The 26,298-nt window shown below is 35.8% G+C and overlaps 2 protein-coding genes across 9 annotated transcripts; both read left to right on the forward strand.

The window, feature by feature from the left end:
- The first annotated feature begins 1,891 nt into the window (after positions 1-1,891).
- On the forward strand, positions 1,892-18,820 carry LOC106647604 (calpain-A). Of its 8 annotated transcripts, none has more exons than XM_089588439.1 (16): positions 1,892-1,974; positions 2,350-2,482; positions 12,696-12,872; positions 12,947-13,134; positions 13,222-13,525; positions 13,593-13,774; positions 13,859-14,109; positions 14,189-14,346; positions 14,432-14,649; positions 14,736-14,778; positions 15,078-15,122; positions 15,274-15,400; positions 17,035-17,175; positions 17,561-17,688; positions 17,778-17,973; positions 18,316-18,820. In XM_089588439.1, exons 1-16 carry the CDS (start codon positions 1,892-1,894, stop codon positions 18,396-18,398), a joined length of 2,457 nt encoding a protein of 818 aa, XP_089444565.1. In that variant the 3' UTR covers positions 18,399-18,820. The 8 variants fall into 8 exon arrangements, with proteins under 8 accessions (XP_089444565.1, XP_089444568.1, XP_089444567.1 ...); XM_089588442.1 differs by lacking the exons at positions 1,892-1,974; positions 2,350-2,482 and adding exons at positions 6,057-6,129; positions 7,960-8,182; XM_089588441.1 differs by lacking the exons at positions 1,892-1,974; positions 2,350-2,482 and adding exons at positions 6,062-6,272; positions 7,960-8,182.
- A 3,200-nt stretch (positions 18,821-22,020) lies between these two features.
- LOC106647459 (calpain-B) lies at positions 22,021-26,290 on the forward strand. Its single transcript, XM_089588903.1, has 12 exons — positions 22,021-22,086; positions 22,944-23,114; positions 23,210-23,397; positions 23,488-23,791; positions 23,868-24,049; positions 24,130-24,380; positions 24,463-24,620; positions 24,699-24,916; positions 24,991-25,033; positions 25,451-25,574; positions 25,800-25,927; positions 26,015-26,290. Exons 1-12 carry the CDS (start codon positions 22,021-22,023, stop codon positions 26,288-26,290), a joined length of 2,109 nt encoding a protein of 702 aa, XP_089445029.1.
- The last annotated feature ends 8 nt before the right edge of the window (positions 26,291-26,298 follow it).

The following is a 26,298-nucleotide window of genomic DNA, read 5'->3' on the forward strand; positions in this document are numbered from 1 at the left end:
TTTTTTCTTTACATGCGAAAAGTAAAAAAACGAGAAAAGTATTACATGATATTTATGTACGAAGTGACGGTAAAGTTCAAGTATATATTTACACTATAGTTTTTTTACAAGATGTAGTTTTTGATATTTTTTATGTCAAGTCTAATATGATAATTTTTAGAAATTTATTAGCAGCTCTTCATGCAACGTTTCTACAGCATAATATAATGTGCATAGAATCGCGAAAAATTGCACGTTTTGTCGTTCGATAGTAGATTCGGATCTCAAGGTTGGGGAAAAAAGAGCCTTTGCATTAAAATATGTGTACGTATATTTTTCCAAATGAAAACCCGGTGTCAAAGAAAAATTACTGTGTGTCGTTTCGTAATTTTCCCTCATAATCTCATAACTCATTGTAACGATGTCCAATTGGCGATTCGTACCCATACGTCTCTAAATTGTACTCGGTGATTTTCTTAAAAATTTTTTCAAAAATTACGTGACCGCAGACAATAATTTGATTTCGAAACGAAAGATAAAGTAAATCAGTGTATATGTAACGCGAGAACCCCCGTATACGTGTAATAAAATAATGTATAAGAAAATAGGATAATGATAAAATAATTCTAAGAATTAAGTATTATAAAAGCGAACGAGATACGAATTAAAAGAGACGACGAAATAATAATAATTAAAAAAAAAAAAGATGTGTGCATTATTTATATGTGTGTATGTACATGTACGTATAAAATATGCGGTTCATGTGGTTGGAAATTTGCTGGTGCGTATTTAAACGTGCAGAGAAGTTCGCTGGCGGCCTAATGTTAAATAAAAACATAAGACGTAGAAATTTAACGAAAATACACAAATGAATGTCACTTTTTGTATGGTTTATTTCATGCAGACAAGGTTTGAGTTTTTTTACTTTTTTGGAATATAAATGAAACATTTTTTTCACTCACAGAACGTATGTATATTTGGGTGGCGAATTTCTTTTTTTATAGCTTCCTTATATTTTGCGATTACACTTTGGCGTTAGAAAAAATTGAAAATTTTATGCTGTTGACGAATCAAGACCGATAAACAAAGTTTAATAAATGAAATTTTACGATAAATAGTGTTAAGGTATCACGACGTAGAGAAAAAAAGGCGAATAAAAAATATTATGTATCAGATTATAAAAATAAAACTACGAACCAACGAATTAAATTTTACTGGATATCAAGTCGTAATTATTAAAAAAAGTCGTCATTGTAAACAAAACAAAATTTTTTTTCTCCGAGGTTTTTTTTTTTTTAAATTACATAAAAAATCTACCAAGTCACGTCAAAGATACGTCACTCTTACTTTTCTCACGAAGCCCATGTACAGATTACTGTTTGTAACTGGTATTAAATTCATTCGGCAGGTCAAAAAAAATTAAAAACCTCATTATTTTCCACAAGACATTAAACCGAAAAAAATGTTTTTAAATGCGCGAATGCTCTTTTCGAGTATGATATATAAAAAAAAAAAAAAAAAAAAAAAAACACAGGCTGACGGACAAATGAGCAAAAATAATACAAGTCTTTTTTATTTTATTGTACCTATATTCATGGACACATTTTATGGAAATAGTGTACAAGCACCTTATGTATGACAAAATCAATAAAGTCATCGACAAAGAAAAATTTAATCACATCTTGTCATTAATTTGTGCTGTAGTTGGGGTGGTGGGGTAAAAGAGCAAACTTGACTTTTACGCCTCCAAACGAAGTTACAGAGAGGACCCCGTCTAAATTTAGTCTCCCCCATAGCGAGGCTTGCTCGTTCGCGTATATAGGGGGGGGGGGCAAACCAGAGATGACGATTTTATACCCAGCACGAGGTAAAGCGTTCGGGATGAACCGAGGAGTTTGTTGGGCCTCGAGACATGACGGATTACTGCTACTACTACGCGAGGGCATTCAGACTCGATTCCACGGCCCCGCCGACCATCGACAAATTCGTCAGAGGGTGAGCGCCTCTTTGATTACTAGCTTTTTCCCTCGACCGATCCGCACAGCAATTTTTTTTTTTTTTTTTTTCTTTTAATACATTTTTCTAGCTATTTAAAGGTACAACATTCATTTTTTCACATTTTATGAATAATAATACTCGACAGATGCGAATTACACGGTACTCTTTGTTTACCACAAAATTAATACGGCAAAACTGGGACAACCCATTGAAATATGATTTAAAAATTTTTATTTACCCTTTTCAGGGTAATTGAACTCTTTGTGTCCTAATTTTACCTCAATTTTTCTGTGGCTTTTCCTTCCCGCGAAGCATTTAGAAAGAAACGCAGATATCGTGTAACGCGGTCCCCCGCTTTTTTCTTTATTTTAGAAATCCAGAGTTACTGGGAATATCGGGAGACTTGAGTCAAACTTTTGGCAAGTACAAGCTGCTCTCGCGACCACTCACGGGAGGATTTTCGGGCACGGGGGACGTCCACAACCCTGCAAAACACGTGTTCAAGGTCTCCTCTTTGCTTTATTTTTCAAGCCATTTATATATATTCTTTTGTTCAAAACAATGAAAAATAGTTTCATGCACAGAAAAGAAGCGTAAATGTTTTTCTCGTTAAGCCGTGCCCGCAGTACGAACTCGAGAGCTTAAAAGCTTCTTCGCGTCGCGCTTGGCACGCTTTACGAGTCGTCGGACTCTCTTTCTCTCTACACTTACACATAAATGTATGGACCAATATTTACGAGAGGCGATAAAAATCTTTCCTCTCGAGCAATGGAAACTTGTCCCCCCCCCCACTTTATTGGGCAAAAAGGGCCATTTTTAATTTCATCCCGAGATTTAAAAAAAAAAGCTTTCCCTGAGCTACGTTGATCCGAAAATTGACAGTATTTAAAAAACTCGTCCCTTCCGAGACGCGGTGCGCCCAAAAAACTTGATCATCCTTGCCGTGGTGAAACGTTGGCCTTCCGCCAAACGTCCTCGCTCCCTCTCTCTTTGCCACGGTATAATTATATACTTACACATCGGTTCAGCGAAATTCAGCAGACCTGCACTGCAGATTACTCATATTTTTAGCTATACCATATACACCCCCACGCTCCCGTCTGGTGTGTATACTGTGCATTTATTGGTGCATTGTGCACACATATTATGTGTGTAAATAACACCTCGCTTTGAAGCCTATATGTGGCTTATTATACCTACTTACTTCGCTGCGCACGAGTTTTTGTTTCTCCGGCGAGGCGTCACAGTTTTTCGAGCGTGAAAATGCGAGATGGTGCTCGTAAACCATCAGTTGGCACTGAAAACTGACGAATAACGTATACGTATGTAGAGTATACTCGCGTGTTTTGAGAAGATGAAAGAAAAAAAAAAAAGAAATTTGGGTCACTTAAGAATATACATTTTCATCATTAACAGTGTAAAATATATGTTTTTTCACCGAAAATTAATTAAATTGTTGTGCACCTGAGAAAATTGAAACTCGAGGATGAAAAAACGTCGAAGCTCGATAGAGGTCACGGTTTTCCACAGCTAATATCGATCGGAAAATGAGTATTGACTCGAAGCGTGACCCTCGCTTATTTCTCATCTACGTATACGTACATGTATACACACACAAGCTATATAATGAACGTTGTTCGTTAGGAGCAACAATCGATATAATCCGAATGAAAGGAAAATAACTTCATGACTCATTGCATATTGTTGAAAAATACACGAGATAAAGCTTGCGTGGGTGAGAAAATTTCATGCAAACGAGTCATAGGTTAATAAACTCGTGATTTCGATTTAAAAACCTGTTTAGCTCGATTTTTGTCTATTTTTTTTCTTCCATTTTTGATTGAGCATTTTTGCCTCGCGAAGCTTACAAACACCGCGAAATGTCTCACTCGTGCAACACTTGCTCCAACCATGAAAATATCAAGGAAATGTCGTTTCAAAATTTGCATTTAAATTTGTTTTCGATACATAGAATTTTTTAAATTCTCTTATTTAAGTTAATCAACCACTTATTGTAATCCTAGTATATAATTACACTTAAGCCACAAATAACCAATCAACTTGCACTTCCCATCGTGCCCATCTCATTTTTGAAAAAGGTGACTAAGTTTACGGACAAGAAAACAAAACAGCCTCGCGTCAAAAAATTAAAAAAACTGTTGAATTTGTAGCAGACATCAATGAAATTCTTCAGCAAACACTTTAGGTATATATATGTTCAACGTTGATCTTCGAGTGACAGATGTACACTGTGTGCTCCCAGCGTATCTGTTAGATCAAACGAAACCACGGTACAAGTTAAAAACAAGTGAAAAAGTGGGGGGAGGGGGGGAAACAACATCGATAATCATCAAGATGAAAATGCGTTACGTAAAAGGATCGGGGCTCAAAGAGCGAGGAAGACCGATTGCGTAAGGCCCAGCGAGCGTGTGCATCACGAGTTAACGAATCGAGCAATTGACGCTTACTTGTGGTACATTGAAAAATTGTGCCGCACGCGACATTCAGCGTCTGATTTTACACTCGACGATGGTAGTTTTCAATTGAGAGACGCATAAGGCATGGAGTTTTTTTTTTTTCGGTCGGACACGTTTCGCGTTATCTCCTTTTCTTTTATTAAAAGTATTTTTAGAGAACAAAGGATCTCACGGGTTTAAAAAGGTTTAAATAACATTTTTTTTTTTTTTTTCCCCCAAGTCTTTTTACGTTGCCAAAAATAAAAGGATGGCAATCTGGTGGATGCACACAGCGAGTTCTTCTGCACATATCGTAGCAATATTTTACCAACAATGCTGTAGCTCATACGTTGAAAGTGTGCTTATATCTGCCAAAGTAGCCTGAGGACATAACATTTATCACCAATACTACTGAGTCAATAGTAAAATAAATAAAAGTCACTCAAATAATTTTTTGGAGCTCACGTCCCGCAAGACGCATGAAGTTAAAAATAGCTGCAAGTGTACCATGACATGATGTAAAAACTGAGCAATTTTTTTTTTCAGCTAAAATTTTTACCTCGTGTCTCGTACAAGTAAATATTTCAAATTGTACCAAAAAAAAAAAAAAATAATAAATAAACAAATAAAATAAAATAAAATAAAAATGTTCCTGTTGCTTTTTAAAACCAATCACCCCAATATTTTAAAGCTAATTATAAACGCACGAGTACGTGCTACGGCCAGGTGGCAGTGCGCAAACGAAAAGGAAAAATTTCACGACACGTTGTCTCTATATTGTCTGTACAGAGTATACGTGTACGCTATGACAAGGTGTGGAAAACAAGTCTCGCATGTTAATTATATATACTACCTGATAGTGTCGGGGACTCTGCACTCGTGTACATGCCTACTGTGCGTGTCACACAGTGTTGAAGACTGTCCTGTGGTGCCCTGCAGCTTATGGTGCGGATAACTGCGTGAAAGGGTGACTCGGGAAACAAGCCCATCATAAATTATTTACCACTACATCTTTCGAACAATCGCAAAATACCGATCCTCAAACGATGCAGATGTTTCTGCAATGGACCAATATGATTTGTCTTTATTTAGTTGTTTTTTCTTCAATTTTTCCACGCAAAAATCAAGATTAACAAATCGGTAACTTGACCGAGGTTAATTTAATCGCGATATCGGCGAGCTCTTCGATTTTGCGATGGATCTTTTTAATTGCGTTAATTTGGGCAGGGCTCCAAAGAGGCCTCAGCATACTGCTCATCCTGAAGGAATCGACTCAAACTCGACGATTCCATTATATCTGTCGATCGTGACGTTGAAAATTAAAGTCAAAGAAAAACAAATTGAATTTTACCCCATCGTATCTGAAATTTTTCATTTTTCGAAATATAAAAAAAAAAAAAATTAATTAATTAAAAAATTGTCAACCCAATTACAATAAGGTATATCCTGCGGTACACTTGCAGTGTATAGATATAGCGACATCGCCGACCTCGAACGCTATACTCATACTCTTGGCGCATGTTGCATATGTATGTATATATATGTACGTATACATATAGCTTCGCTATACGGAGGGAAAGACGCAAGAGTCGAGGTAAGTACGCAGATAGTTTAGTAGTGAACGGAACGCCCGCCGGCAAGGCTACTTTATCGTCACACTTTTCGTTCCGTTGCGTCGAGATCAGTTACGACTGCGGTAGTTTTAACGTTTATCATTGCTTCGTACATTAAGATTTTAATTTTTGTTTTTGTTTTTTCCGTCTTTATTTATCGGTGATCCATTGATTTTTAATAATAGTCCACAGTGCAAAGTGTGCGCTCAGGTTATACATCCAACTCGTGAGTGAAACTCTCTCTCGTTCGTTAATGTGTTAAAAAAAAAAAAAAAAAAAAAGGTGATGACTGTGCCATACACGCTCGCATATACGCGCGTGTATGGGCAGTGTGAGTGTGTGTGCGCCTCATTTTATACCTTCGATGCGTGTACATTATACATTTTCGTTGCTACTTAGTTCGTGAATTAAATATGTTCTGATAATTTCTTTTTTCTTTCACGAGTAACCGGTTCGACTGTGATGTACTCGTCGAACGACGTATACGATACTTATTATTTTTGGGTGCTCATTAAAAAATTATCACTACTACTTTTACTTATGATTTAAAAAATTAAAAAGTTATTGTCTACTCGTAACAATAATATTTCACGAATCGAAATGAAAATATTGAATTTCCGAAGAACCTACATCCATCGGGACTTTCATATCGATAACCACATTACAAAACCAATCTGACAACTTCGATACGAGGATAACGGTCTCTGTATATATTTAACGGTATCATACAGACTGCTTACATGGGCAAGAAAAAAGAGTTTGGACCCAAAACGCGTTTCGAATACCAATATGTAAATGCAAAATCCTCTGGTACTATGGTGCCAGAAAAACCTTACGTGCATTGTATCATGACAGCTGCAACGAGCGGCAAAATCAAAACACAACTTTCGCGATTGCGGAATTTAAAAGGTATAACCCGTAAAATAAAATATTGGAACATCATGTAGTTATTTTTCTCGCGCATTCCACAGCTGCATTATGTCACTCGATGTACAGCACGTGAAGCTCAGCCCGTGTTATACGCCGATCAATACTGTACCATAGCAGCTGCTGAAACGTGACGGGATTCAAGGTCGCGGTACTTTGCATTGTTTGATTTTTTTACCCATGAAAATTCGAGATTATACGATTTGAGTAGGTGATCGCGGGGCACCTTCTCTTACGCGTTTTGTTGAAAAATCGGTAATCACGAGATGTAGAGCTATACTATATGGGCACGTGTTAATGTTTACGAAACAAACAGTGATCTACGACACCTGACACGCTTTGCCAATTAAATGTCAACTTTCGATGAAATTTGAGACCCTTGACAACAAACGGATTGATTGATTTACATTGCTCATTTGACGAAAATAATTCATTTCAAAACATTACCGATAAAAACAACAATAGAAAAAGTTCATGACCAATAACAATGACAATATGATGTTGACGATGCATGGATATATAAAAGCGCGCGATGATTGCCACAATGTATTTTGAACGAGTTATTAAATGAACGATGAGAAAATGCATAGAAGTGCTCGAAAGCATCGTTGCATTTAAAGATGTGACTCAAAGTGATAAAGGTAAACAAGAGAGATTTAAAAATTATTCTTTAAAGGTTGAGTCAACTGTTGCCTATCACAAGCTTGCTGGTGATTTTATAGAAAAATGCAATCATTCCCATTACAAAAACTCTTTCTAAATAACTGCATCACCATAAAAATTGTTACTTTGAATTTTGCCACGTAATTAACCATAAGTTTTGGATTCATGAACTTTTTCATAAAAAAAAAAAAACGTGTTTTCACTTTGAACAATAAAACGTTCATACTTGGGACTGAATTGATAAAAGTGTATTTTTGCTGTATGATGTATGAATGGACACTGTGAATAGCAAAACAAAAGCAAAAAAAAAAATGTACTTTTAGGCGTTGACTGACGAAACTCACGATGCAAAGTTAAGGAACTAAAGGAAGAAGAAAGAGTGGAATTTTTTTCGCAAGAATACAACTGAATAATCGGTAGAAAAAAAAAAAAAAGAAAGAAAAGATGTACTACAATTCGGGACCCAGTCCCAACCCCAACTACGGGTGGAGCGCACATGTCGTGGAGGAGCCGATGATTGTTCGCGCACAAGCTAAAAAAGTTGAAGTAAGTATTTCCGGTGATTTACACTCGCCCACGCAGTCAAGTACGGGTTTATGCGTTCGTTCGGCGTATCAAGAAAATATATCGGATTTCAAAAAGGGTACGCGAGCGTCGTCGATGTAAACTTGATCTTACTCGGAATCACGGCTTATTAATAGAATTAATCGTTGTTGTACTTGGATTCGCTGCACTGGCACATGACCTGGTTGAGTTTTTATATTCTTGCGGCAAAGCGTGGTGGCGCTGTTCTACATCGACTCGCGATCAATTCAAAATATAGACGATAACAATCAACGCGCGATACTTCAAACACATTGAAAACACATTGGATGACTTTTTATCCTAATTTAATGACAAAAAGTTTGCTTCGTTATTGACTACTCATTTTTTGAAAATTGATTATTTTCACATCAATAACTGCCGTATCTCATTGATCACAAAACATATAGCACACATCACCAGTTAGATTCTCACTCTTCGACAGATTTTTTTGTAACTTTTATTTATGTAAGCGCAGAGTTATCACAACTTTATATCGAGATTCTTATGCTAACGATATTTTTATGCGTTTGCGAAAGCTTTACGATTAGAAAGCTTAAAATTAATGGGTATTCGTATTGATTATTACGAAACATAATAGCGATTGGTATAAACTTGTTTCAACAATAGGGGGGGAAAATGGTCCATAAGTTAATGGCACCTTATAAAACAGCACTTTTTGTATATATAGCTATACTATACTTAAAAGTAAACATCAGAGCTCGCTAAACTGTCAGATCGATGAAAAGCCCACTTTTGTACGTACATGTACCGGTATTTTACCCCCATCAGCACCAATAATAGTTGATTAGCGTCCAAGGCCGACTCTGCTTCCTCATCGCATCAATTTAATCGTTTGAAAAGCCGTGTAAGTTATACATGTATAATACATGAATGCAACGAGCCGCATGAGAGCAAAAGATAAATTCTGCGCTACAGAAACGGACCCAAGCTTGCATATACATGTATACGTATGATTCATCAGGTGAACTGCAACACTGTACTTGACAAAGTAAATATGACATAAGATTTATAACTAATGTCACTAAATATACAATATATACTATGTGAAAAATACAGACACACTAATTGATAAATTGATAAAACGTTGGTCCCGAACAAACCTTACATTCAAAATACGGTAAAATAACGAATTCGATCTCGAATTCGAGAATGATTTATTTAAGTTTTTAACTCATTGTTGATAAAAAATATATCCACTACTTTTTTCTCGTATCTCCCTGTTCTCAAATCAAACAATAGTCTTTGAGAAAAAAAACCCCATTCGAAAAATTATGATGACTTTTTATCTAAGATTCGATTACAAGAATCTCTGGATGTGTTTGCTTGTTAAAATACGCCGAAAAAAACTTATCATTTGGGAAATTCAAAAAAATTAAAACTCTATTCCTAATGATTCAGAAATCCATTGCAAACGATAATAATGAAGAACCTTTAAAAAAAGCACAAGAAATAATGCGTCATCCTAATTGATTTATCTTAACAAATTTATTTTACGTTAGAGAAGGAATTTTTTTAAACCTCTAGGGACTCAATTTAAGTAGGCGATTTGTAGGATTGATCATTAATCAATTGCACCGTTATGTAGTTCAGTTGGTCGTAACAATATTTAAAAAAAAGAAAGAAAAAAAAAAGACACATAATAGACATTTGGCGTACTCTCCATGGAGACGATAAGCTGCATATATCCCACGATTGAACATAAAACACGTGGCTCACGACGCGTCTCTTTTCCAAAGCCAACATCGTTAAGTAATAGAGTTCTTAACATCTATACTGCAATAGTTCTATGTAATTGTGCTCAGCAACTCCACAGCTGAACTATCCATATCTTTAATTACCTCAGTCTACTATCACAATAGACATCAGGTATGTGGAGGGAGCGACTCTCTCTCTCTCTCTCCCTGGTCACGTCTATTTTCCTCTTTTTCCATCCGTGCACTAGTAGTTGCTCAGCACTGAAATAAATTCCTCGTGGTCAGTTGCTTCGTGGCTTCTCTCGCACTCACGCGGCCCTTGGTTCATTTTCATTTTTATTCACTCACGAGAAAGTTTCGATTCACAGTTAATTTCACATCAAAGAATCATCCGCGTTGAAGACACTTGATACACTTTCGATACTATCTTATTTACGAAATTGTCTCCGAGTGTGAAATTATATACTACTCTAGTGTTTGTATATAATTCTTGTCGTCATCGTCAGTTTTTTTATCGTTGGATTTCGAAAACTTTATTCAATCACCTTATACTTTTTACGAGTGTAAAAAAGTGAAAATTTTATTCCAGTTCCAAGAAAAGAATCAGAGCCCATCAACTTCAAAGCAGATGATCCATGTAATATACGTGTGGACTTGACAAAATGCCATGAGTCTGTTTTGACACTTACCTCTTATTACTTAAGAATTCGACAAACTCACTGGTATTAAAGATTGGACTTTGGTTCTTCTCTTTGTTCAAATTAATTGTTTTTTTCCAAAATATAACCGTTAGTTTTTAACAACGAAAATAAAATCCTTGGAAGTTTCCCATACCCATCGCGAATCGAGTGTTGCGGACAAATAAAACCTGGACAGCAGATAGAATCAGTGAATACACAGAAGAGAGTGAAGTAAAAAATTAGTCTTGGAGATGGCAGAGCACGACAATGGCTACGGCAGGCCGACCCTGCCCAGCCTCGACGTCTTCGTCAAGACAATCGTTGAGGTCAAGCGCGTCCTACCATCCCTCCAAAACATCAAAGTGGTACGCACTGGTCTCCGCCAGCTGGCTATTTTTATTAATCGTTACACAATTTTCGTCGTCCATCGCATCATTTACAAAAGTAACAAGTTTACATGTTACATCTGCCCCCAGTAGTCATCGTCCAAAGTGACAGTAAGAAAAACACCGATGAGTCAATAAGCGTCGGCGCCTTCATCCATAGGTGGTACATGTATCATCGTGATCTAACACTCGAAGCACGCAGCTAGCGTTTTTTTTTTTCTTTTTTTTTCTCCTTCTCTCTTCTCTAACACTGATAATATCGCGTTTTTCTCGGCGCGTTAATAAAGAACATTATTTATACATGCAAGGAAAGATATAATCGCTCCGTGATCGCACGTTGGCCATCAGCCGTACACTGAATACAACTGCAGCGGTGCAGGTTGAGGGATTGGCGCTTCACTTCTCTTTCTCTATTGTGTATGCACGCAAGACCGTATAAACTTGGAGATTCGCGCGTTGAAATACAATCGGCTCGCTGATTTGTCAATCCCAATCCTCATCTGTAGCCGTATGACCATTGCTTGCACCGGCACGAGCCCAACGGTTCACTGCTAGCGATGAAGTTATACCTTTTTCATTTGCATTCAACAACAATTTATCGTCAACAAAGTAATTTGTTTTGAACGTGACCTCGTAACTCAACAGGGGAAATCGCGTGTCAGCCCAGCCCATGCGTGTACCTTCAATCGTGTGATTACAGCAATAGTCACACCCTTAAGGCACCCATTTTTTCATCCATCCGAGTGTGCCTTGTATATCGATCAAGTGGCCGTTAATCAAGGTTTTATAGTCACAGCGTTTAACTTTCTTTTCCAGGAGTAAAAATGATCTTGATGAACCACACCATTGTTGTCCTAGTTTTTTCCAAAATTACAACTCAAAGTAGCCGGTATCGCTTTTGAGTCTAGTCGTCGACTTGCAATGTAAAGGCGTGTCGCATAACTCTCTTTGTGTTACGTTACCATTCCGAGTAATTAATATGCAACTGGTCCCTTGTGTGCACTGAACAACATGTCACGCGTGTTTGTAATGCAGAAACGTTAAAAAAAAAAAAAAAAACATGGCACGGTTTTTTTTGGCATTCGTTTGCTTTGCTCAGTTGCGCAATTTAAATTCATCCCAGTTTCATATGCTATAACGTGACAGGTTTGGATGATTTTCACGTGAAAAATGGCGTAATTCTTCTTTTTTTTTTTTTTATCTTTACAAAGCATTCTTCATTTTGGACTTGTTAGATATCACTCTGAATTATTAAGGAAGAAAAATGTCACGTGACGAAATCACGTAATAATATTACGGGGGAGGAAGTTCAGGGCAGTACGAATCCAGAAAAATATTTCCAGAAAAGTGCGTGCGAACAAATAGAAATGTTTATTACTCACGTGATGATTATTTTAAAGATCAATTTAAACCATAGCAAAAAAATGTTTTCTTGTGAATGATCAAATACAATTTTCTTGGTTGTAATAATTTTTAAAATATCTTTAAAATCACGTCTACATGAAAAATGATTAAGCATTTCTATAAAAAAACTTTTTCAACGATCTCCCACTTTGATGAAACTTACACCCACTCAACAAAATCACGTCAAAATCAATTACTTGGATGCAATTTGCGATACTTGACCAATTGGGATAAAATGATGGAGAAAAATTTCAGTATCCTTTGATTGAAATATTAAACGTACTTGCAGCTTGGCGAGACGGGATCCGGAACAAAGTCAAAAGGTCAAACCCAAGACTTTCACCAGCTCAGACAGCAATGCCTGGACGAAGGCTGTCTCTTCGAGGACCCCGAGTTCCCAGCCGTGGACTCGTCCCTATTTTTTTCTCGCAGGCCGGACAGATACATCGAATGGAAACGTCCTATGGTACGTGGTTTTTGTCATCACCCTTGCAATCTAATTTCCTCATCACCGAGTCACGGTTTTCTCTTGACCCGCAGGAAATAGCCGACGACCCCCAGCTCTTCGTCGAGGGCTTCTCCAGGTTCGACATACAGCAGGGCGAGCTCGGCGATTGCTGGCTGCTCGCCGCCCTCGCCAATTTGACCCTCCACACAAATTTGTTCTTTCAAATCGTACCTGAAGACCAGAGTTTTGAGGAAAATTACGCCGGCATATTCCACTTTAGGTATAACTAAGTACGCTTTTATCGAAACGAAAAAAAAGCCCACCCCAATAATGGCACTACAAAAGAGCAAATCAACGATTTCTCTAGATTTTGGCAGTACGGCAAGTGGGTGGACGTCGTCGTCGACGATCGCCTGCCAACGTATCACGGCAAGCTGCTGTACCTGAGCTCGGCCGCGGAGAACGAGTTTTGGAGTGCATTGCTCGAAAAAGCCTACGCCAAGCTGCACGGCTCCTACGAGTCCCTCAAGGGTGGCACGACCTGCGAGGCCATGGAAGACTTTACCGGAGGTGTCACGGAAAATTACGACATGGAGGAGGCCCCGCCAAATCTTTACAGCATTTTGCTCAAGGCTTACGAGAGAAACTCCCTCATGGGTTGCTCGATCGAGGTACACATACTTGATTGTGACGGAGGGTGATAATGAATTTCAATTGATGCGTCCCTTGACGTTGCAGCCCGACCCAAACGTGTTGGAAGCCGAGACGCCACAGGGCTTGATTAGGGGACACGCCTACAGTATCACCAGAGTGAAAAAGGTGAACATTCAGACGCCGAACAACATTGGACAAATTCCTCTGATAAGAATGAGGAACCCGTGGGGAAACGAAGCTGAATGGAATGGCCCTTGGAGCGATGGGTAATTTTTTTTTTTCTTCTTTCATTTTTTTTTTTTTTGGCAACAATTTTGATATGATTCACCAAACGATGAACATGTGCACAGATCACCCGAATGGAGATTCATTCCCGACGACGAGAAAGAGGAATTGGGCCTGACGTTCGACGTTGACGGTGAATTCTGGATGTCCTTCCAGGATTTTAAAAAGTACTTCACCAGATTGGAAATTTGCAACTTGAATCCGGATTCCTTGACGGAGGACGATTTGAACGCCGGAAAAAAAAAGTGGGAGACTAGTGTGTTTGAGGGCGAATGGGTGAGAGGAGTGACTGCGGGTGGTTGCAGAAATTTCTTGGGTAATCTTCGCCAACTATACGTAAAACAGAAGGATTCTAATCATGGATATACGGATGTGGTAAATGATTTTCATTGCAGAAACTTTTTGGTGCAACCCGCAGTATCGTATTACGTTGGAATATCCAGATGAGGACGATGACAAGTGTACCGTCATCATCGCGTTGATGCAAAAAAACAGAAGAGCACAGCGGAGTTTGGGTAACGACTGTCTCACCATCGGTTTCGCTGTCTATCATGTGAGTTCGATTGCAATTCTCGTCTGTTGTTATACATATATATTATCCAGTGTACTTGTACAACGGGGGTATTTTTGTGTTTCAGCTGGAAAATCCAGATAGGCTGCCGAAACCATTGGACATTAACTTTTTCAAGTACAACGCGTCCATAGCTAGATCACCGTCGTTCATTAACTTGCGAGAAGTGAGTTGTCGCTTCAAATTACCACCTGGAGTTTACTGCATAGTTCCCAGTACGTTTGATAAAAATGAAGAAGGGGAATTCTTACTTCGAATATTCTCTGAAAACAAAAATAATATGGAGTACGTGCACTGTTGTCTTGTGTCGCAATGTTGTCATCATCGTAGCAATTTTATAATTTTATTTATTTTTTTTTTTTTCATTGCAGAGAAAACGATGATGAAGTTGGAATTGGTGAGGTTGACGATAGGGTATGTGCAAAGATAATTTTCAGCTTTATTAATGTAACGATAGCACCGATCAGTAGATATTAATGAGTTGAAGTATTTAAAGTTTCTTTTACTAACAAAAAAAAATGTGTAATATAAATTTTCTTGATTTTCTGTAATTTGATATTTTGTTTTTGATGCTTAACTCGAATGCACAGTTGATAATAGGTGTTTTGTTGATGTATTTTGTAATTAATACGTAAAACTGCAACTGCAAAAATATTAACGGTGTCGAACGCTTCGACGCGACTCGCACACGTCACGTTGCTTTTGGCTTTTAGGTAATTCACCCAACTGAAAATAATATCAGTGATGAGGACAATAAGGTTTGTAATATTTGCACCGTTTGTCTAACGACTCTAACAACCCACGTATTCACTCTCACATAACACTTAACAAAATGGCATACAATGTATACAAGTATTTTTTTTTTTTTTGTTTTTATGATAAATTAATACCCAATAAATAATATTATAGGTACAACCGGCTCCGGTTAGCGGATACGACGAGAAAGTGCACGAATTCTTCAAAAAACTCGCCGGTGATGATATGGAAGTCGACTGGAAAGAGTTGAAGGAAATTTTGGATTATGCACTGCGTCAAGGTACAACTTTATTTTATTTAACAGTTGACATAAAAAAATGTAGAAGAATTTTTGTAGTATCAGTAATTATTTTGCACACCAAAAAGTTATTTTCTCAATCTCTTTGTTTAAACAAATTTTTTTTCAAATATTCATAAACCTAATATACATAATTATAACTGTATTTATTTAATAAGAGTTAAGCAGTACTTGCTCTTTCTACAAAACTTTTAGTTTTTAAACCAGAATCACAGGATAGAGATTAGGCGCGTCTACACAAAGTATCATTGACCAAAATACCACGTTTCGTAGAAAAAAAGCATACCTAATAAATGTCCATTTTGAGCCACTACTTAATATTATTGTAACTAATATTTACAGTATCGCATAACATACGCATGCGCATATACTTTTGTGGACGTATTGTACACAACTTGAAACTAAACTTTCACGTTAGAAACAAAACAATTTGCATTTAATCAAACAAATAACGTCATCCATTAAATTCATCTTCTAATGCAATCTAATACTTACGCTCACATTATTTCTTTAAATTAATTTATTTCCATACTAAATAAAGAGTTTCACATGCATTTATTTTTCTAAAAATTGGCATTAATGGTAAAATGACATGATTTCACGTAAGATAATTTATTTATTCAATATTTCAGATATTGCTCATTTTAAGAGACTACTGTGTGTTTTATAAAAACGTTATTTTAATGCGAACATTTAAATGTCCTTGATTAATTACTTTTTTTTTAAATCTGGGTCTTGGGAATGGATGTAACAAAACATATACAACGAATCAATTGATATCGTTTTACTTAAGTGTTTGAGTGGATTTTCGTTTCAGTATTGCACATACCTACACACTTTGTGTTTCATTTCTTAGTTGCATCAGTTAAATTTAGTGCCCACATAGCTGCATAAAATTCTAATTGAAAAAGTGGAATAATTGGAGCTGTGCTAAAATTTAATTAACTTCTATAAAGTCGTATCGAAGCTTTTTAACCCAGATGGTGTGTATAGTTGCATTAACCATTCATTAAAACATCGCTAAAATAACAACCGCTTTTCATAAATACATTTGGGTCTGTCATTACTTGTTGAGAATGTAATCGAGATGTGCTCAGTATACTCTTTTCTTAACAATTTTTAATATCAGACGTGAATTACGTGTTCAAAGTCGCATAAAAAAATCTTATTTTTCTGTTTTTCAATGTATACGTATTTTTTTCTTTCTTCCCCCACGAATGTACATTTTAAGAATTTTCCATTGTGTTGTCTCCAAGAAGCGATTCACTAATATGTACATTTGTATTTTTTATCGCTTACAAACATAAATTAAGTATTTTTTCTTTTTTTTGAAGTTTCAAGGTACGAATACCGCAGAAAAACTTTGATTTTAAATATAGCGTGAGGTGTGTTTGAAGAATAAAAAATACTAATGTACCCAAGAGTGGATTTTGCAAATTTTCAGTCACTTATGCTTCTCGAGCCCCAATCTGCTTATCTACAAAACGTTTTCCGCACCGATAAAACAAAATGGAAAATATATACCCGATGATTATATTGCAAGGGACGTTTATCATTAAGACCCAAATGCACGTATGATTTAATCCTAACACGTAGCTGTGTGTGTTAATGGGTAGAACTTCCACGACCGAAGAACGAGGTTCATAATACCGAAACCCCTCAAGAAGACGGTTCCTTCGTCGATACGTTAATATCCCTGCTCTGTGGTATTATTTGTAATGATAAAACCGAACAGGACGATAGTAAGACTGAAATAGGTAAAGTATCACAATCTCCCTCTATCTCTGCCTCTCTCACGTTTTCTATGCAGATCTTTTACAAATAATATCACACGTGCGCGATACTTTCGCGGGACATAGTATTATATCTTTTTTTCCTTGGAATTTTCATCGTATACCAGCACATTCATCGCACTTAAAAAAAAAAATCTTTTTTTTTTTTTTTTTTTTCTTCTTTTTAAATACGTCGCTCTTTTTTTTTCATGCAAAACATGCTTGCTATTTTTCGTTGAGATGCTTTGATAAATTTGCGTACTTTTTTTTCTTAGCCTGGAAAGAAAAATGCGGTGGCTAAGACAAACGATTTTTCTTCACAGGCGTAGTTGTCGTTTGGAAAATTCAATAATGTTTTCGTATTTTGTAGAAACGCACGACCAAGGCTTCAGTAAAGATATCTGTCGGAGTATGATCGCTATGCTCGATACCGACCATAGCGGAAAACTGAATTTCGAGGAGTTCAGGACATTGTGGAACGACATTAGAAACTGGAGGGTAAGTGTAGTTACCAACTTGAGTTTAATCACCAATTTTGCGTATAAAATTAAAATAACAAGTTTTGTTTTTTTTTTCTTCCCCCGTAGACCGTCTTTCGTCTGTACGACCGTGAAGGTAAAGGCTACTTGGACGCATTCCAGCTCCGACAGGCCCTGAACAGCGCCGGTTACCGATTGAACAATAGAGTACTCAATATTTTGGTACACCGATACGGTACTAAAAAGGGATTAATATCGTTCGACGATTACATTATGTGTGCCGTCAAGTTGAAAACTATGATCGGTAAAGAAATCACGGAATACGATTTAATAAATTTGTTAGATTATCCCGAAAATCCTTACTCCCAGTAGAACAACATTGTTGTGCATGAAACTCACTTGGTTATGGTTGTTGAATCTCTAAACGATTTTACAGTCTTTTTGTTAGGATTTATTTATATTTTTTTTTTTTTTTTTGAAGATCATGAAACGTTCGAAATTTTTTATAATTGTTTTATCAAACAGCTTTGATTGTAAAATCTGTTGTGTAGTTACAGTGCACGAAAAAAAAGTCGAATGAAAACTACTTTTTTTAATAAAAAGAAGTTTTAGTATTTTTACAAACAATTTTTTTACGCAAATACAGATATCTTCCAAGAAAGAGCAGGTCATACTGACTCGGCCACATTCACGATGGAAGAGTGGATTGAAAAAACGCTATATTGTTAGATAAGAAAAAAAAAAAAAAAAAAAAAAAAAAAAAATTATTCCACCGTCTTTAAAACAATAGCCAACGAACTTTGTGATAAAAAAAAACTCTAAATTCACATTAGTCCATCAGACGGCTTCTTTACTTACTGTTTTGAAAATAATATTTTTGTAAAGTTAAGAAGAGCATTGGCTCATAAATAGTTTATCTTACATACGATCTGATACATGTACATGTCATGCAGATATTGCAAATGACTGATTTTTACTGTTTATATAGTATAAGAAATGCTTTTTTGTGAAAAAAGTGTCCATCACATACTCTTTTACTCTTGTGAAATATAATTTATTTTATATTCATATGCTGATATTATATTTATACTAATAAAAATCTCATTGTAATATCAAACGTGTTTGAATCACATAAATAACTTATTTCTTTATCAGTAACTATTTATTTCACGGCAAAAACCCACCCATTAATCCTTTTTTCTTTTAGATAACTCAAATTTTATTTCTAAATTTTCTATGATAAAAATGTGTATTATTCGCAATATAAATGATATCCATACGTAAAATTGTTTCAATATATCTCATTCAAGGTTCAATATTTGATTGAATTTCAATTGTCTTAACACGTTGGTTGCGTAATTATAATATGTATAGTTTTTACAGTTTACGTAAGATGTTGACATAATCAATTAATTTGTTTTGGGTTACCTAAGAAAAAATTTTGATTTTACAGTACACGTGTATTACAATGCATATATTAGAAATGAAAAACTACATTAAGTTAATGATCTCATTCGTAAAAATAGTTCATACTTGATTGATCCATGACAAATCTTTTTTTATATAAAACATAACTTGACAAAAAGTTGTAGTTAATACTGTTAAAAAAATTTCATTTTCATTTTTTTTTAAATTTCAGTAACATCGATGCATTTATATTTAAGTATTAGCTTTTTTTTTTTAATGGAAACACCATTTATATTCTGTGCAACCTCTTGGAGTAAAGTCACAAGCAAAAAATAAAATTGAAAAATATGAAGTGAAAATTATTTCCCTTTTTTTATTTTAACCATGATTTAGAGTGTCGTAGAGCATGATTTCATAAAATTTTACAATTTGATCTCACAGTAATAAAGTAACTGAAGTAAGCTATATTTATACTCGAAATAATATAAGTAAAAAACCAACGAATCGAATTTTGAAACTTTCTTAGAAAACTTTATTTTACTGTTTTTAATTTTGGGTGACTGAACGGCCGAAACATACGACAATAAGCCTTATAAAAAAGTACTATTTAAAAAAAAAAAAAAAAAAAAACTTGTTAATAGACACTTCACTATCAATTACTAATAACGTACTCTAATACAGTTTAGCAGCAGTAGAGTTTTAACAAAAGTAAAAGAAATTATAGAGAACGAAGAAAAAAATAATCCAAATAATCAGCCATGGAGCTAATTCAGGAGGAGAAATTTTTAATTTTTTAAAAATTGCAATAAAAATAAATCTTTATTCACTATTGTATTTGGTGATAAATAAAGTTTTTTCATCAAAATGTATTATCAAGTCCATCAAAGATCAGATTACCAAAAAATAATTGATCCATATTTTTTCAGACGCACAATGATGTAAAAAGTTACATTTAAAAAATCAATAATTAGGAAACTCCCAATAACAATACGAGAGCTTAGAGTCTACAAACATCGCAATTAGTTGAAAATTGGTTGTAAGCAAGATTTTTTTACCACTGCGTATGTACAACGTAATTTTTTTTCTTTGAATTTTGTAAATGTTTTTGTACAAAATATTATTAATTATACAAAAATTTTCCAACTATAAGAACTTTGCTCCCCGAAAGTAAAAGGTTACACAGAAATGTTTCAAGGGACTTTTACTCTTAATAAAGAATTATTTTTGTAAGGTAATCTTTATATATTATGTTGGTTAACATCAGAGTTAAGGTCTCATTTATACTTAGTTTTCTTTCTTTACAATCAACTTGAATATACATGAATATACTTGAATATACAATACGACTCGATGGCATTTAAACTTGTATGTTACCAACTTACAGATATAATACATAAAAATAAGTAGTATAAAAGGTGGATGTGACATGCGCTTGCACTACGACAAATTTGTCTAAATTTTCATTATTCACGTTAATTAGTTTTTTATCGTTTCCTAGTTATCTCTTATTGATCGAGTCATTGAAACTTGAGATTGAGGCCGAAAAAATTTATCTACGTATTTAAGCCTTCAAGTTTGTCGAACAATCTAAAGTTTTATACGAATATTTAATAAATACTAAAGACCCCCAGTTTTATACCAAGTACTACATTCGTAACTTTTTTAAGTTACCACCACATGTTTACTTGTAGCTCCATAAACTATTTACAAAATGTTATGGAAAAATAATATGTTGAAGTTATTGGTGATTGAAACTGTTATGATTAATCTTAGTGAATCTATAGCTTCACCCATAATGATATTAATGTTGACTCAAAATTAAATCACGTATATATCTACATAGTGATACAATTCAAGCAATAAGCCAAAACTGATTTGTAATTTTTTCATTATTTATTAGTTGTATTACTAATTTTGATAAATATAATGCAATAAAGGTGTCCAGCTTCATATTAGTTCAAAACTTATACGCTTGTAATTTAATGTGGAAAAAACCATAACTTTATTTTGCATAAAAACTCAGTTTTTACACCGACAAAAGCTCTCGAAATACCTTTCTACAGCCAAGGTGTAAAAGATAAATTATACATTAACACAGTAGGCACATGGAGGGAGTATCTCCCCCCCCTTTGGCTATATCAAAATTTTTTTCTATTCTTTGAGCACCGATAACTGTTTCGATTAGTATCGTCATAACCAGTTCACTTATTGGAGCTTCGACAACGTCATTGGATATTCTTTTAAAACGAGAATACACAGGTTCGTTGTAATAGGTTTGTTCATTTTCATTACCTATACTAGACCAAGAATAATATACAAAGATATTTTTCTGCAGAAAATAACGTTGCATTGGGAAAACTCTCCTTTTTTTTACTCAAAAAATTAAAAACTTTTATATAAGGCGCACCTTCGAGATATATTTTTTTGTGTTCTAAAATTCTGCGAGATTACAAAAATATTTAAAGGTTGGGTATCAGCACGTAGCTTTCTTTTCTCAACTTGGGAACGCGAAACTTTAAAAAAATTCCATTTACCTTTTATAAAACCTAACGAACCAAAAATATTTTCACTTTCTTCATTGTAAAAATGTATTTGAAATTCGATATCGTTAAATGTGGAAAAAAGCGTTTGAGATAATCTTAAATTTCTTATTAACGTCGAAAAAAATAGCTAGTATCTAGCACCTCCAAGTACGGTCTTTTATATTCTAGTCATAACGAGATAAGTCTATGAAATGGATAAAATTGTTTTGAAGTTTGACCATGAAAATTCAACTGTATATATTCAGAACCTTATGTAAATTACGATTAAACCGTCATTCTTTTTACGCAAAAGAGAAGCTTTTTTTCGTTGTTAATTGAGCTCTTGAAGAAGGAAAAAAAACTGTTTACAGAAACTGCACTACCCATCACTTATCCCGGATTCTTATTAAAGAAAATCAGCCATGGAAACGGAGCCTGTCCAGGATAATCCTGAGGTCTGCCTCAAGACGGTCGTGGAGCCCAAAGTGGTACGTCTCAATATTTCCTTTACTACCATATTTATCATAAGACAATTACAGTAACACTAAGTAAGTACTAATATTCAGGGTAAAATTATTTAAATAATCATGCTTCCGCTCATTTTTTCTGTTAAATGCAAAGTGTAAGGGCTTCCATTATTAATTGGGTGTTAGCTATCATACAAAATAATTTTTGTAACACGCCTTCATCTATAAATAGCAATACATCGATACCGTGATCTAATCCTCAAAGCACGTAGCGAGAATTTTACGTGTCTCTTTGTTGTTTTTTCCACTCATTATAGCGCATTTTTATTGGTGTATTAATGAGTATATATAATATATATTATAAAAAATAACCGCCACATGGTTGCACTTTGGTCATCAGACAAAGAGTTAACAGTATTGTAATATAAATGATAACGTCATAATTAATTTTCGTACATGCTTAGTTGACACATACTCGTTTGTACTTGGCATTTGAATAATTTTTTAATACGAAATATTATTGCTTGAACATTGAGAAATTTCTTCTCCGAAGTGGTAGGTTTCAAGAAAAATGTACATGAAACCTTTCTTTTTAACTCAAATCTTTTTTTTTTTTTTTAATAAAATGGTCAAATGAGTTGTTTCAACAGCTACGGACATTATCGATACGACAATATAATAAGATCGTCTTGTCGATGAGTCCAATCAACCTCGACTCTCATTCATATCCTCATTTTTTACTGATCGAGTGCACACAGTCACGTAAAGTATGTCTTTACAAGTGCCTCTTTTGCCATTAAGAAAAATTAAGCTAACAAAAAATCCCAATGCCCTTATTTAATAGAAAAAAAAAAAAAAAATTGTATACGTACTTACAGATTGACGAATCGGTAATAAAATCGAGACGTCTAACCCAAAACTTCCATCAGCTCAGACAGCAATGCCTGGATGAGGGGCGTCTCTTCGAAGATCCCGAGTTTCCAGCTTCCGACGTGGCCCTGGTCATCTCCGAAAAATCAGACAGACTCATCGAATGGAAGCGCCCTAAGGCACGTAAAAATTCAACCCTCACTCGTTTACCGATGGATATATACCAGCGTAAAATACCGATTTCCTTACCGATAAAACACCCTTTTGCTTGCAGGATCTAGTCGACGACCCCCAGCTCTTCGTCGACGGCTTCTCCAGGTTCGACGTCGAGCAAGGCGAGCTCGGCGATTGCTGGATGCTCTCCCCCCTGGCCAACCTGACGATGAATCCCAACTTGTTCTGCAAAATCATACCTCGGGACCAGGGCTTCGGAGAAAATTACGCCGGCATATTCCACTTCAGGTGACTTAACGTTACAACATACCGAGGAAAATCAACGATGATTGATGTAAAATAAACTATCACTCGTGTCTTGGTGGTGGTCATCCTCAGGTTCTGGCAGTACGGCAAGTGGGTGGACGTCGTCGTCGATGATCGGCTGCCATTGTTGGACGGCCAGTTGTTGAACCTGAAATCGGGCACGAGCAACGAATTTTGGACTCCTCTGCTGGAAAAGGCCTACGCCAAGCTGCACGGCTGCTACGAATGTCTCAAGGGTGGTTCGGCCCTGGAGGCCATGGTGGACCTGACTGGTGGCGTTGCCGAGACGATCGTTATGGCTAACGCCCCACCCGATCTGTTCGATATTTTGCTCAAGGCGTACGAGAGAAACTCCCTCATGGGCTGCTCGGTCGAGGTAGGTTTACCTTTTTTTTTCCATTATATTTTGTCCCCACCGACCCTATATACTATAATATACATGTGGGTTGCAGGCGGATCCCCATATAGTGGAACTCCGTATGCCGTCGGGTTTGATCAAGGGTCACGCTTATAGTATCACCAAAGTGAAAGTGATAGATATTGTCGAGCACGGTGATACGAAGCCACTTCAGCTGCTGAGAATAAGGAACCCGTGGGGTAACGAGGACGAGTGGAATGGCGACTGGAGTGACTAGTAATTATTTGGGGGGTTTTTTTTTGTCTCCTTGGCAATGGTTTAACGTATGTGGTTCACCTCGAATTTTTACGCTGCAGCTCTCTGTCGTGGAGGAAGGTCCCTGCGGATGTTAAAAAGAAATTATGCCTAACTTTCGACACTGACGGTGAATTCTGGATGTGCTACGAGGATTTCAAAAAAGAATTTGCACACATTGAAATTTGCAACTTGAATCCGGATTCCTTGACGGAGGACGATTTGAACGTTGGAAAGAAAAAGTGGAAAACTAGTATGTTCGAGGGCGAATGGGTAAAAGGAGTCACTGCCGGTGGTTGCCGAAACTACTTGGGTAATACTTTTTGGGAAAAAAAAAAGCTTTTTTTGTCAAGACACTATAAGACACATATCATTGAATATAAATTTATTTTTAGAAACTTTCTCGAGTAACCCGCAGTATCGCATCACGTTGGAGCATCCCGATGAAGGTGACGACAAGTGCACCGTCATTATCGCGTTGATGCAAAAACATAGAAGAGCCATGAGGAAAATTGGTGCTAGTACCCTGGCTATTGGTTTCGCAGTCTATCGCGTAAAGTCAATTATAGCTTTTTTTTCGGTTGCCTGCACCTTCACTTGAGAATTTAATTAACACATTATTGGGTTTCAGTTGAAAAATCCAGATGAGCTGCCAAAGCCTTTGGATACGAATTTTTTCAAGAATCACAGGGTTGCGGTTCCAAACTGCTTATTTACTAACATGCGAGAAATAACGCATCGTGCTAAATTACGGCCTGGAGTTTACTGCATAATTCCTAGTGCTTTTGAACCAAGCGAAGAAGGGGAATTCTTACTCCGAATATTTACTGAAAACAAACACAGCATGGAGTAAGTGTAACGTTGTTTTATTAGGGAATAATCGTGTTTCATCCTAATGATTTGTTTTTTTTTTCTCTTTACAGAGAAAACGATGAAAAAGTCGGAGTTGGGGAGGTTGACGAAAGGGTACGTATTGGTAACGTTATTAATTAATTCAAGATCTTTAATAATAATAATAATAATAATAATAATAATAATAATAATAATAATAATAATAATACGTTTATGGTCCGAAGAAAATAAAAAAATGTTTTTTTTTGGCCGAAACAAACTATAAACGCAATTTAAAGTTGATTAATTTTACCGTGCTGTTGATGGATACTTCATTCGTCTACGTATATTTTTTTATTAATATGTAAACTTCAGCTGCAAAAATGTTGCTTAATAAAAACTAATCTCAGTGATAAAGACGTACTGCTTGCACCGTTTGTCTAAGTACTCTAACAAGCCAGATAGTCGATTGCAGAATACGTTTAAAAAATATAAGTCAACGCTGACATGAAGTGATAGTGTTTTAGATAAAATAGTGGTAAATAATTGCAGGTACAACCAGTCCCAAGTGGAAATGAGGAGAAAATTCACGGATTCTTTAAACGACTTGCCGGTGATGACATGGAAATTGATTGTACAGAGTTAAAAGCAATCTTGGATTACGCCATGCGCAAAGGTACAAACTTATTTAAAACAGTAAACAAGAGGAAAATTTTCTTATTATTAATCAATATTTTTACTATCAGTACCTTATTTTAATCATATTGTTCATAGTGAGTTCCTTGTTTTTCTTTTTTTTTTTTTTTTTAATTTTATTTCTATTATATTTCATCCAACTTTGAATTTTTACTTTTCTTTAAAAAAAAAAAAGTTTTTTACTATGTTATATATTGTTTTATAGAAATGCAGGACCAAGGCTTCAACGAAGATATTTGCCAAAGTATCATTGCTATGCTCGACAAAGACAGTACTGAAAAATTGAATTTCGAGGAGTTTACCAGTCTGTGGAACGACATCAGAATGTGGAGGGTAAAATAGATAACTACATGTTATACATCCGACATGAGCGATTTTTGCGCCCATTTATAAGTAAAAATAAATTTTTATTTTCCGTAGGCCGCCTTTCACCTGCACGACAAAGACGGTTCGGGCAATTTGAGCGCATTTGAACTGCGACGTGCGTTGAACAGCGCCGGTTACCGATTGAACAACAGAGTACTCAATATTTTGGTGCGCCGATACGGTACCGAGGAAGGAACTATATCATTTGACAATTACATCATGTGTGCGGTCCAACTGAAAACTTTAATCGGTAAAGAGATGCCGGAATACGATCTAGCAGATTTATTGGATTCTGGCAATCCCGACGTCTCTGGAGATGATTGCTCCTAATGGAGTTG

Source organism: Copidosoma floridanum, unplaced genomic scaffold (genome assembly GCF_036245765.1).
Source record: "Copidosoma floridanum isolate Cflo_tuat_1 unplaced genomic scaffold, Cflo_Japanese_pri ptg000007l, whole genome shotgun sequence".
NCBI classification, from domain to species: Eukaryota; Metazoa; Arthropoda; class Insecta; order Hymenoptera; family Encyrtidae; genus Copidosoma; species Copidosoma floridanum.

Excerpts from the sequence above, each read along its gene's own strand:
- LOC106647604 (XM_089588439.1), top strand. The coding sequence starts at position 1,892 with ATGACGGATTACTGCTACTACTACGCGAGGGCATTCAGACTCGATTCC. Across the intron at positions 13,135-13,221 it reads GCCGGCATATTCCACTTTAG|ATTTTGGCAGTACGGCAAGT; the intron begins GTATAACTAAGT and ends CGATTTCTCTAG. Across the intron at positions 14,650-14,735 it reads GAAAACAAAAATAATATGGA|AGAAAACGATGATGAAGTTG; the intron begins GTACGTGCACTG and ends TTTTCATTGCAG.
- LOC106647459 (XM_089588903.1), top strand. The coding sequence starts at position 22,021 with ATGGAAACGGAGCCTGTCCAGGATAATCCTGAGGTCTGCCTCAAGACG. Across the intron at positions 23,115-23,209 it reads TCGAATGGAAGCGCCCTAAG|GATCTAGTCGACGACCCCCA; the intron begins GCACGTAAAAAT and ends TTTTGCTTGCAG. Across the intron at positions 24,381-24,462 it reads TGGTTGCCGAAACTACTTGG|AAACTTTCTCGAGTAACCCG; the intron begins GTAATACTTTTT and ends ATTTATTTTTAG.